Source organism: Oryzias latipes, chromosome 15 (assembly GCF_002234675.1).
Source record: "Oryzias latipes chromosome 15, ASM223467v1".
NCBI lineage: Eukaryota > Metazoa > Chordata > Actinopteri > Beloniformes > Adrianichthyidae > Oryzias > Oryzias latipes.
Genome location: NC_019873.2, coordinates 26603695 through 26616594, shown reverse-complemented (window position 1 = coordinate 26616594; position 12900 = coordinate 26603695). Strand labels below are relative to the sequence as shown.

The following is a 12900-nucleotide window of genomic DNA, read 5'->3' as shown; positions in this document are numbered from 1 at the left end:
GATTATTTGACCTATTTTGCAGCCGGTTGGTTTTCTTTTAAAAAATTAGCCTACTTTTGAGGTTTTTCTCCTTACCAGCTACATCTTTAAAATATATTATTTTCACAATGACTCAGTTTAAATGTGTACATGTAAATACAACTACAAAACTAACAACTTTACTGTTTCCAATGGTTTTTAATCAGAACCACGGCCTGCCATGCCATTCCTAGAAACTAAAAACTATATTTAGCCCTGTTTCTGGTTATTTAATCTACATTTGGAGATTTATGATAGTTTATTATTTCCTTTAGTGAACACATACCTACTTCAAATAAGGATATTTACAAATAATAGCAGTAGTGACACAGCAAAGGCCATGAAAGTCATCAAACAACTCATTACTATCAAAAAAGAAGACACAACAAATGTTTGTATGACTTACAAAAAAATAAAATAATTGTTTATTGCTTAGTTTATTAAAAATTGCGGTGCAACAGACCAACAGCAAGAAAAAAAGGGTCAGCGTGTGATGGGTCACTGTGTTCAGGAGAAGTGAAAACCTGTAAAAACAGAAAGGGAACAAATTTTGTAACCGAAGATCCACTTCCAGAATGTTCAAGCAAAACACTGATGCCACAGAAAGTGAGACATTCTACAAGTGAAGTAAGCTGACACTGGCTACAGATGACATTTAAGAATTTCTGTGTTTTTCAAATATTTAGATTTTTCTGGACTTCTTCATATGAACATCTTAATGTTCTGCATTAAAGATTTCTGTGGATTTTCATAATTAAAGCTCACAAAACATGTCTGTAATTTCAGTTACTGTGTTATTTTAAGCCTGTGTGTTGACAAGTGAGATTCTAAAACATCAACTAGACAAACATTATCTATTGTGTTGCTCTAACATCAGGGAAGTTCTTGACCAAACGCATAAGTTAATCATTATTTAAAAATAGAGCTTTTATTCTTACTTCTCTATTGAGGCATAACACACATTATTTCTATTTGTGGCGACAGTTGGATCTATTTCTTACCTCTTTATGGTAAAAATGTCTTTTGTTGTCTTATTTTTTTCATCTGCCAGTAAACATTTCTTACTTAATCACCACATGCACATGTTGTTTTTTGTTTATGATTTTTCCACTGATATGCCAAAATGTCAAAAAAGCATTTCTCCATCTGTCATCATTTTCATCAAATGGAAAACTTAGACAACTTTGCGCAATTCAAAAAAGCAGGGGCTAATAGTTTCCTTTCAGAGAAAGGCAGAGGTTTTTTTCATTTGTGTTTGGATTTAAAGATCAAACAATCTACGCTTTAACGGGTTGATAATCCAGGTTTTTGTTGTTGTGCTTTTTATGTCATACAAATATGAAATGTTTACCAGTTAAAAAATAATATTACAGTCTTACATTGTTGCACAAATCTTTTTAGAAAAAGTAATCAAAAAGTAACAGGAAAAGAAACTTTGTGTTAATAAATCCTTATTTATTGACATTAAACCATGGAGTTGAACTGTTTTAAACTAAACATTTATCTGTGGGATGAGCAGCTGAACCTTCTCTTTGCTGATTTTGGCCTATTGATGTTGGAAAAAAATAAGTCATATTAGCAGGTTAAAGACCCACTTTGATGAAAAGTATGTTTGGTGGTGTTTTTCTAAATGAAAAGTAAAGAAACGGGCAAACTGTCAACTGTTTACATTTACATATTTTATTGTATGTGTAAGCGCACCACCCAAATTAGCCTCAATGCTTCTGCCAGACCAGCAATTACACCTGTGTGCCAGGTTATGCTTTTCTGACAATAATTAAACAATCAATATAATATTTTTAGAGCACTTATAAAAGCAGAGGTAATAAAGAAGATAGATCAGGATGTCATCAGCGTAGCAGTGGAACAACACATTAATTTTCCTAAAAATGGACCCCGGTGGCAGCAGGTAAAGCGAGAATAAAAGCGGGCCTAAAACAGAGCCCTGGGGTACACCATGTTTGAGTGGAGCAATAAACATCACTAAATCACTTGTTGACATAAATTCAAACACGTATAGTGATGACGTACACCAACATTTTCTCCCTAACCCGCTTCGTTTTTGACCCGTGCTCTACAAGTTAGAAATTTTTCCTGACAAAACCACCGCATAGGCATATTAAGGTAAGCTAGGTGATGTCCTTTTAAATGTATTTTGACCCTATTTTTAAATACATTTGCTTGTTTTATTATTTACCTTGGTGTAAAACACATGGTGTGTTACCAAGTAGGAAAATTTCTATAATATATAATATAATAATAATAAAATAATAATATAATAAATATTGATAGATGTTTATTTATGCTACTAGTCGATTTTTGTTGTTTACTTCATCTTGATTTTATTGATTTTATGTCAAATGTGTCTTTCAATTCTTGAAGTTCTTTTCACAAGCCCCTATAATGATACTTCCCCTTCTTGGATTGGAAGAGTATTAAGAAAGTTATGCCACTTTGAAGACTCTCGGCACAGTAATGGAGCTGTTTTTTATGTTAATTCAGGAATACAACATGTGATAACTTTCTTCATTTCTGTCCTACATCCCTTGCGCTATATTGTGGGGTCCAGATGACCCCACTCCCAACATTAACGTGCCTCCAAGGGACGTTAACGTTGGGAGTTGGGTCATCTAGACCCACTAGACAGTGCGCTGAACCTTTTTTTATTCAATGATTTTTGATCTTCACTGGTGTCCATGGATTACATGAAATCTTCTCCACCTTTATCATGGTAGGGAGAACACGTCAATGTAAGGGTGGGGTCATCTGGACCCCACAAGCACAAGGGCTAAGAATCTTCTTTATATCACTGGAAAGGTTCCTCGAAGCTTTTTCCACTAATCTGTATAGTAGATCTAAGTTTCTAAAGGTTTGGAGCTTACAGGAAGTCCGGAAGAACCCCTCAGCCCGTCCAGTGCAGCTACTGCGGGGCCCCGCAGCAGGTGGTGGTGCTGGTGGACACCTGCTCATCCTTCTTCAGCACAGTGGGCCTCACCACGTCCACGTCACGGTGCAGGTGATCCAACAACCCATTGAGGATGCTGGGAGCTGCGTAAAAGTCGACTAGAAAGTAGGAGCCTCGGGAGTGCCTCTGGTTGTGTTTGGTCATCTTGTAGGGCAGGAGTCTTTCTCCCAGGTTCTCCAGGTCTCTCACCACGGCGCCGCGCTCCATCAGAGTCTCCACGGTTCGCCGCAGAGCCGCCGCCGTCTCAGGCCGCTGCATCGCTTTCAGGATCAGGGCGAGCTCGTAGCGAGGCATCGCTTCTGCAGGGTAATCCGCCTGGCTCGAATTTTAGTCCAGCTAAATCAGAAATAATGTAATCCCCATAGAATTCTGGTCACAGACCACCATGTTATGACATGAGGGACAGCAGACAAGGTCGTATGGAAATGACGTCAATATTGTGCGCCACCTCGTACGCAATTTTAAATAAAATAAAACAATGTTAGACTGGATTAATTTAGCCTTTTAAAATGATATAATTCTTTTCATTTAAATATAATAGTAAATTTAAAAAAAACTGACATTTCAAATAAAAAAGTCTAGTTTAAAAATACTTTATATACAGAGCTCCCACTCAGTCCCGGCTTTTAGGAATCTACATTTTTCTATTTTCCCCGAATGGTTAGTTGTATAAATATATATGACTCCTTATAAATTGTTTTTAGAAAATAAAATTGAAAAATATCAGCAACGATCAAATATTATCAAAACATTAGACTTTTTCTCGGTTTTGATAATTCAAGTCGAAGTTGATCATCTCTTTTTCAAGACTCGCGTCTTCGCGAAGCGCATGCGCAATTGGAAGTAGGATTCTTTTTTTCCAGAAGGAGCGTGGTGAAGATGGCGGCGCAGGGCTCAGTGCCCAGTGATCTTTATAAATGCGTTTATTCTTTTCTTTTGGAGAATAAGTTCACCAAAGCGGCGCAGCAGTTCCTGAAACAGACTAAAGTCGTAAGTAGCTCAGGTGTCTGCCTGTTGGTGCTGTCTACTTCTTGGTACTTACTGAGACTGCGCAGTGCCGGTAAAGAGAAAAAATAGCACGTGTTGAGTCGCCAGCACTCACATGTTCGCGATTCTGCGCGTTTTTCATGGCAACAACCGACAGTAGTAACGCTTGAATTGTGTTTTTCAGTCAATCTTTTTCTACTTTTCTCCTTTACAGAACCCTCTGGACAAAAATGAGGAGAGTCTAGAAAATATTTACAACTTCTGGGTCAAGTAAGTTTTGGAATGATATGCCGGACACTTAACCAATAATAATAATTTAAGGTTTAATCATAGCAAACCTTTTCTGAAATATTAAATTATTAAAGGTAATGGAATTTATACATATGACAAGAAAATGCAAACATTTTACAGTAAATTGACTGTAATTGCCTCACTTGTACTAAGAAATTGAGGAGGAAAACATTTTTTTTGGCCTTCAGTGTTTTTTTTTAAGGTCCCCCCCCCCCTGTTCTCTGATTCAAATGTGTCCCAGCAGGTTTTCATCAGTCTAGTTGTACTGACAGTCTTTTCATGGTTTTCCAGCTCATAAGTTCTCTAAATACAACCAGAACCCTTAAAATAAAACATCCCCCCCCAAAAAGTTGATCAGCGATTAATTAGCTGTAATTAAAAATCCATTCATTATTGCTTCATATTTTAATTGAAAGTCTAACTTTGAGGCATGTTGAATGTTGTTTTCTTGCAGCCGGTCGGAGCAAAACGTAAAATAACAGACTCCTGTTGAACTTAACAGCAACCACAAAAGAAGAAAATTTAAAAAAGGGAACAAAACCTCCCAAAAAAACAGGACTAGGGGTTCTGGGATAACATATTACTATGACCAAAGGTGGAAATAGTTTTACTTTTCATGAATTTAGGTGAGGTGAAATGTAGGCAAATCATCTTATGACTCATATTGTTTACAAAAAAAATAACAATTTTCCTACAAATAGAATATTTTCCAAGTATTAATAAAACGTAAAAAAGGAAGTCAAGTAATGTTTCACCTGAAATTACATTAATTAATTAAAGCCTAAAAGCTTCAGCTGTTTTTCTAATTGTGTTGGGCAACAGTAAAAAATCCTCCCAAAGGCGTAAATATGCATTCATAAAACAAACGATGTATTGTTTTTATATTTATATCTAAAAAAACATAGTTGTTTTCATTCTTGCCTCAGCTTTTCAGTGCCGCTTTATGTCAGATTCAAAGACCAAAAAAAAAACAATAGACAAACATGAATACATGAACTATTAAGTGGAAAGCAAGGATGTGTAATAAAAACGTCAAGAGTTTATGAAAAATATAAGAATAAAGCCTTATTATTAGCACAGCGGCGTACTTAACCCAGTCTGTGTGGGATTGTCCAATCAGCTGTGGGGCAGAGCTCCTTGCTGCCTGCGCTGTAATTGAACAAGAAATATGCAAAATACAGAGAAAGCGAACGTCAATAAGGAACGAAAAACCGCAGAAACTCTCCAAAATGATGTCCGTCTGCCTAAAGCAGTTTCTGCCTGCAGAATCGGAACCAAAACCGCGTTATTGGGCTGAAAACCACCCGATCTGGCAACGCTGTCAGCTGGAGGCTTCTCCTTATTCTGCTGTTCCACTGTCACCTCCTGTTTACTGAAAGTGCTTCCATGTCATCCATCTGTCACTTTATTCAAACGTAGCAGAGATGAGGAAGGAACGATGCACGAATGCGTTTATGGCAGTCGTATATAACGAGGCAAAGCTTGGTTAGTGCTTCATAAATCAACTGAATTGACCGTAATTGCCCTGTAAAGGTCACCTGACGCCAAAAAACGGAAACTGCCTCCGACTGAGCCAAACGGTCCGGCTGCCAAGAAGGCAAAAAGCGCAGCAGAAAGCTCCAGCAGTGAAGAGTCGAGCAGCGACGATGAAGATGAAGCACAGCGGAGCAAAACGGCTGCAGGTACTGCAAGAAGAAGCTGAAGCTTTCCCGCCCGTCTCAGGTTTCTTCATGTTTAGTTTTCATTTCAGCCGTCAAAGCTGTGCCGGCTAAAGCTGTGCCGGGCAAAGCTACCAAAGCTGCATCAAGCAGCAGTGAAGACTCCAGTGACTCTGAGGAGGAAAAGGCTCCTGCAAAGGTCAGAGGAACTCACTCATTCAACCTTCCAGCTAGATTTTCACACATTTCGTTCATGTTTGGGTTTTGTAATTCACACAGGCGCCTTTGAAAGCAGCACCTGTGGCTGCAGCTGCAGGCCGGAAGAAGGACAGCAGCTCCAGCAGCGAAGACTCCGACTCTGAAGACGAAGCGCCAGCCAAAGCTCCAGCGCCAAGTTAGTCCCCAACGCTGTGATTGACGTGCTTATCATAAGTCAGGAGGAGTATTTATTCATAAACCTGGTTCGTGTCCAAACGACAGAAGCAGGTCCGGGTGCTGTGACCAAACCCAAAGCTGCCCAGAAGAAGCAGGAGAGCAGCAGCGAAGACTCCTCTGACTCTGAAGAGGAGCCGCCGCCGAAACCCAAGACTGCGGCAAAACCAGCCCCCCCGAAGAAGGCCGCGGCCGCCGCTGAATCCAGCAGCGAGGACTCTTCCTCAGAGGACGAAGCTCCTCCCACTAGAAAGCCTAAAGCAGGTGTGTTATGCTGAGGTTTTGCTGTTTTCACCTCTTCTTCCTAAACTGTTGGGAGTCTTCCGGATTGGAGGGAAGCTGATGACCTCCAACAGTCCGTCCTGTTTGTTTGGACCCCCTCCCCTGCAGGTTCTGACCAAACGCAAGGCTCGGGGCTCGATCCGGACCAAATTAATTAAAAATGAAGCAAACTGGGTCTGGACCGGTGGGCTCTTCCGGCCTGAGCACTCCCTTACGTTTCAGTAAAACAGATCTTGTTTCGTCAGGAGCGTACAGTGCCGTCCCGCCTCCAGCTTCCATCCAGAAAACCGCAGCAAAGTCCAGCAAAGCCGAGGACAGCGACTCTTCAGACAGCAGCGATGATGATGATGATGATAAAGCTGCAGGTAAGCTGCTCCTTCCTCTCTTTAGCTGTCATTCTTTCTGGTTCCGTCTCTTAACGGTGTGGACGGGTTGCAGGAAAACCCGCTCAGGCAAAGGCGGCAAATGCAAAACCTGCAGCCAAGCCTGCAGCAAAGACGCAGGAGTCCAGCTCCGAGAGCTCCGGTAACTAAAGAACCGCATACTTCCAGCTCCAAGCAGAGCTGAACTTCTAAGCCTCTCTTCATCCACATTTCTGCTCTTTTTCTTTGATCTTCATGTTTTTAGAGAGCAGCTCAGAAGATGAAGCCCCAGCCAAAGTTGCAACCAAACCTGCAACCACAAAGACGACTGCAGCTCCTGCTAAGGCCCCGGCCAAGGAGAAAGCAGCTGCAGCAGGGGAGAGCAGCTCTGACTCCTCCTCTGAGGAAGAGGAGCAGTCTGTTAAAACTAAAGCTGGAGCTAAGAAAGCTACACCTGCAGCTAAACCTGCAACTCCTGCAGCTAAACCTGCTGCAAAGACACCAGCCAAGGAAGAAAGCAGCTCAGATTCTGACTCTTCCTCTGAGGAAGAGGAGCCGCCAGTTAAAACTAAGGCTGGAGCTAAGAAAGCTACACCTGCAGCTAAACCTGCAACTCCTGCAGCTAAACCTGCAACTCCTGCAGCTAAACCTGCAACTCCTGCAGCTAAACCTGCTGCAAAGACACCAGCCAAGGAAGAAAGCAGCTCAGATTCTGACTCTTCCTCAGAGGAAGAGGAGCCGCCAGTTAAAACTAAGGCTGGAGCTAAGAAAGCTACACCTGCAGCTAAACCTGCAGCAAAGAAAGAAAGCAGCTCAGACTCTTCTTCTTCTGAGGAGGAGCAGCCTGCAAAATCTAAGGCCAAAAATGCAACTCCTGCATCAAAACCTGCAACTCCTGCAGGAAAACCTGCAACCAAGGCTGCAGCTAAACCTGCTGCAAAGACACCAGCCAAGGAAGAAAGCAGCTCAGATTCTGACTCTTCATCAGAAGAGGAGCAGCCTGCAAAATCTAAAGCTAAAAAAGCAACTCCTGCAGGAAAACCTGCAACCAAGGCTGCAGCTAAGGAAGATGGCAGCTCAGATTCTGACTCTTCTTCTGAGGAAGAGGAGCAGCCTGTGAAATCGAAGGCTAAAAATGCTACACCTGCATCAAAACCTGCAACTCCTGCAGCAAAGCCTGCAGCCAAGGCTGCAACAAAAGAAGAGAGCAGCTCAGACTCTTCTGAGGAAGAGGAGCCGCCTGTTAAAACTAAGGCTGGAGCTAAGAAAGCTACACCTGTAACAAAGCCTGCAACTCCTGCAGCAAAGACACCAGCCAAGGAAGAAAGTAGCTCAGACTCTTCTTCTGAGGAGGAGCAGCAGCCTGCAAAATCAAAGGCCAAACCTGCAACTCCTGCAGCTAAACTTGCTGCAAAGACACCAGCCAAGGAAGATAGCAGCTCAGATTCTGACTCTTCATCAGAAGAGGAGCAGCCTGCAAAATCTAAGGCTAAAAATGCAACACCTGCATCAAAGCCTTCAGTCCAACAAGCTTCAGCAACAAAGAAATCTGGTCCTGCAGCCAAGAAAGTCCCTGCAGCTTCCACAAAACCTGGAGGAGAGAGCAGCTCCTCAGGCAGCTCCGACTCTGAGGAGGAGACCGCCAAACCCGCAGTCACCAACGGCAAGGCGGCGACTCCCAAGCCGGGCCCAGCGGCTGCAAAAGCTGCCAAGTCATCATCCAGTGACAGCAGCTCTGAGGAGGAAGAGGCGAAAGCTCCAGCTGTAACCCCCAAAACAACCCCCACTGCAAAGCCCAGGGAGAGCAGCAGCTCCTCAGAGAGTTCAGACGAAGAGGAAGCGGCACCGAAAGCCGCCACCGCCCCCAACACCCCCACTGCAAACGGTGAGTTTCAGCCTGCAAGGCCTGATGGGAAAGACCACACCGTGCAGGTTTACGCTGTGGCGCTTTAGTGTTCACAGCAAACAGTAAATACTTTGGTTTCATTGTGCAGCTGCAAGTGGGAAGAGAAAAAAAGGTGAAGAGTCATCATCGGAAGAGGAAGAAGAAGAAACCAAATTAAAGACGCCCAAAAACAAAAAGGCAGCAACCACACCACAGACTTTCCCGAAGGCAAATAAGAAGGTAAGATCTGCACTAAATGCACCGAAAAGCTGCTTTTTTGTCCATTTTTATTGAATATAATTGACTCTCCCTTTCAGTCTTCAAACGTTCCTTTCCGTAGAATCGTAGAGGAGCGCGTGGAAGTGGATCCACGCCTGGCAGATAACTCTTTCGACGCGAAGGTAAAGTCCAACCGTCTCGGCAGCACTTTATTTTGAAGGAGGGACTTCCTGTCATGCGTCCTCCTCTTGCATTTCCAGCGCGGCTCCAACGGGGACTGGGGCCAAAAAGCCAACGAGGTGCTGAGGTTCACCAAAGGCAAATCGTTCCGCCACGAAAAGACGAAAAAGAAGAGGGGGAGCTACCGCGGCGGCGCCATCTCCACCTCCGTCAACTCCATCAAGTTTGAAAGCGACTGAGCGGCTTCCCGCCCGGGAAAGTTTGACCTCAGAAGGGTCGGGTTGGAACTGTGAGCAGTCAAAGTTCATGTGTTGTTCAACATTATGGCCACTAGGTGGCTTCAGGCCGCCGGGTTCAACGCATTTCCTCTAAAAATATAAAAAAAATATTTTTTTTTTTTTACACATGAGCCACCCACTTCCATGTTTTGTCTTGTAACTTTGAGAAAATGCTTGATTTTTATCCTTTAATTTCACTTTTCCTGTCTAATGAGATCAACTGTATTGTATTATGGGATGTTTTGGGCCCTTTTTCTCTTCCTATATACTGTTATTAATCAAGCAGAACGGTCTATTTCACTGTCAAGTTGAATTCCTTTCTAGCATTAGGACCTCAGACTTGTGTTGACATCGTTAGGCTAGAGCGCCCTCCTCTGTTCAACAGTGGGACTGCATTTGTGCAAACAGCTAAAGGCCTTTTTTTTTCTATCTACAATGACTCAACTGTACTTTTTATTTTAAGAAATGTAAATAAAGATTGAATCCTGTTGTTCAGAGGTGAGTTTGTTTGGCTTTAAATGTTTTTTGAGGCAGGAAAATATAATAATTACTAAAACAGAAAACATGACATTACCATGAGTTAGGAATATTATTTACATGAGTGTCTCTTCTATTTGGTCTGAATTTTAATATGTAAATGTATTACTAATGAATGAGAGGAAGCAATTTTCATTAATTTTATATTTAATACCTGAAAATGAAGACCATAAAATCTTTGATCATGGCGATAACAGGTATTTCCACTATTTGCAGTGATGAACAGCTTGACAGCGACGTCTCCTCACTAACCTCATGATGTGGTTCTGAGGGGTTCGTTTCTTCTGTCCGGTCACTTGGGGGTCCGATCATCCAGTCGCACCTTCAGCGGGTTCCAGACGTCCTCTATGGGGTTCAGGTCAAAGGTCAACATGACCCACTTCCTGAAGTCCAGCTGTGACTATTCTGGTAGCATTTGGTGGAGCGTTATCATCCATAACAGAAAGTTGGGGATGTTTTAGGGGAATTGGGGGACAGAGACGGTTCTATGGTGTCTCTGAGATAAAAACGTGCAGCGACTGGACTTACAAGAACCAAATGGGTTTGGTGACTGGTTCACGGGAAGACTTACAGGTAAAAATCATCTTTTAAGAACCACTGAATGTTGAAATTGACGTCACATGGAAACGATTTTTCTTATAAATTTTTTGGTTCTGCCATAAGTCACTGACGGTGAAACCACCATAATGTTGAAAGCTCAAAAGTGTCTATCACCACAATACAATTACCAACCTATCCTGAGAATCTGTTAAGTGTTTTTTCGCCATATCCATAAATCATTGAGAGTAGTGTATATCTGGGGAGAACAAGATATTTTTTAAACAACTTTGGGTCTAAAGCTGAAACTATTCTTGCCAGCAGGTGGCAGTGTTGCAGCTCTGCTGCAAAAGAACAGAAAGTAGTTTTGAACATTTATTCTGATTGGAGAACTCAGAAATGATCTGCTTCACAGTTCCTCCGTCAAACGAAGCACCAAAAGCAGATGGTTCTGTTTCTCCCACACAGCATGAGTCAGCATTTCCACGGAGTGATGCTGTTAAACGGCATGCAGATGGAATGAAACACGGTGGGGTCAGGATCCAAATGAAAGCGTCTTCTGCAGAGTGCGTGCTTGTGCTTCAGGTGACGTGACCCTGCACAGGTATTAAAGTGGTTGTGCTTCACACGTTTTGCTCTCCTGAGGTCTTGTTACCGGCGTGTTTCTGCTGTGACAAGGAGACTCCTCTGAAGTTCTCATTAAAACAAACATCCAGACAGATTCCCTTTTGGGAATTTCCATTTGCAGAACATTTTCCAGTGCGTCACTGAAAAACGTTGACAGCTTCAGCGGCTCCACGCTCTGACTAAATGTCAGAAAAAACCTGAAAATTCTGACAAAAACCTGCTTAAAGCCCCACTTCCGTCATGCTTTGATCTATTTTCAAACCAGTGGTATTTTAAATATGGTTTTGCTGTTTTAAGATTAAATTAAAAAAGAAAACCTGTTGTTTTATAGGACATAGTTTCTGCAGAACGGCAGGAGTTGATCAGAAGTTCACCTCCGAGTTGTGGGCGGGATCATTGGCCAAAAGCAACCCCCGACCCCCTTCCCCATCGCTGAGAGCAAACGGCATTTTTTTCATCTGCTCCTGATTCACAACGATTTGAAAAAAGAAAAACTCAGAAATGAAATTTTAAGCTTGATTTTTTGATATACGTCCTCCATCATCAGAACGCATTAAAAAGACCATTTTCATGGGAGTGGGTCTTTAAAGGAGTGAAGTGATCAATTTTTTATTGACTTAGCCCAACACGGCAACAACAGAACTGCAAGAAATAAGATAAAAGTTCTATAAATGTGAAAATTTTTCTTTAAAAATACAGGCAAAAAATCTGAAATGAAATTCTTATTTTAAGAAAGAAAAATCTATTTTTCTTAAACTAAGACTATTTTGAAAAAATATTATTTTTCCTCTAAGATAAGACAATTTTCTTTAAAACAGGGGTCTTTTTTACTTTCTTATGTTACGTTGTGGGTCAAACTGACCCGTTTTAAAATGTGTTTTCGACTTTGAAACTTCTGTCAGAATTATTTAGTGTCATCAACACATAAAATAAAAACGGTTCAGTTCCCCTTTTTGTAATTCATGTAGAAGCAACCATCAAAGCTCAGAAACATGACAGACTTTTCCGGCGAAAAGACGCCACGGACGACCCGGGAGGGCAGCCGGCAGTCACTCCAAACGCAGCCCCCCCACACTCAAGCCTGACAAGCAAACCCCCTTTGAGCCCTGCAGCAGCGCTAAGCAAGCAGAGAATCCAGACAGCGGCGTTCGGTTTATTCAGGTGAGACGCAGACGCTGAAATGTGTCAGGCGGAGAAAGTTGGAAAGTTGACGCGACTTTTCATCATTCGTCTTTAACGGCAGGTGTGAGCTTGCAGCAGAGCATGCTGGGAATGCTGATGAGGGGGTCCCGAGCTCCTGACTGTCAGTCGTAATATGGGCCAGAGAGGGTTGGCTCGCCGACGCAGCGGCGTGAGGGGGAGGGGGGGTGCAGGACAATCTTTTAATGTGCAGCAGAGGGCTGCCCATCCCGTCCATTTCAATGAGAAAAAACTGCTGACCACTTTTCCACACATGCATGTTTGTCAGCAGCAGCAGCAGCAGCAGCGCCTGTCCCATAAAGATGGCTTCCCTCTGCTAAAATATACAGACCCCCTCCCATGGAAATCATGTTTTTAGTGATTCTGATTGTAGTGATTTTGATGTTCTTGTGGCTTGGAGGCCATGTATAAAGAATATTTCTGCGAATTTTTTAAATAAAAA

The 12900-nt window shown here is 42.4% G+C and overlaps 2 protein-coding genes across 7 annotated transcripts; one reads left to right on the top strand and one right to left on the bottom strand.

The window, feature by feature from the left end:
* Positions 1–414: 414 nt before the first annotated feature.
* On the bottom strand, positions 415–3424 carry mrps6 (mitochondrial ribosomal protein S6). Its single transcript, XM_004077457.3, has 2 exons — positions 2901–3424; positions 415–542 (listed from the first exon to the last, which is right to left on the bottom strand). Exon 1 carries the CDS (start codon positions 3275–3277, stop codon positions 2939–2941), a length of 339 nt encoding a protein of 112 aa, XP_004077505.1. The 5' UTR covers positions 3278–3424; the 3' UTR covers positions 415–542; positions 2901–2938.
* Positions 3425–3825: 401 nt separating this feature from the next.
* On the top strand, positions 3826–10059 carry LOC101162948 (nucleolar and coiled-body phosphoprotein 1). 6 transcript variants are annotated; one of them, XM_011484667.3, is made up of 13 exons: positions 3826–3973; positions 4185–4240; positions 5795–5943; positions 6012–6118; positions 6199–6313; positions 6400–6615; positions 6879–6998; positions 7072–7158; positions 7261–7484; positions 8019–8880; positions 8990–9120; positions 9198–9281; positions 9360–10059. In XM_011484667.3, exons 1-13 carry the CDS (start codon positions 3863–3865, stop codon positions 9516–9518), a joined length of 2421 nt encoding a protein of 806 aa, XP_011482969.1. In that variant the 5' UTR covers positions 3826–3862; the 3' UTR covers positions 9519–10059. The 6 variants fall into 6 exon arrangements, with proteins under 6 accessions (XP_011482969.1, XP_020565359.1, XP_020565357.1 ...); XM_020709700.2 differs by having other exon boundaries at positions 7261–7889; positions 8139–8880; XM_020709698.2 differs by having other exon boundaries at positions 7072–7148; positions 7260–8880.
* Positions 10060–12900: the final 2841 nt, after the last annotated feature.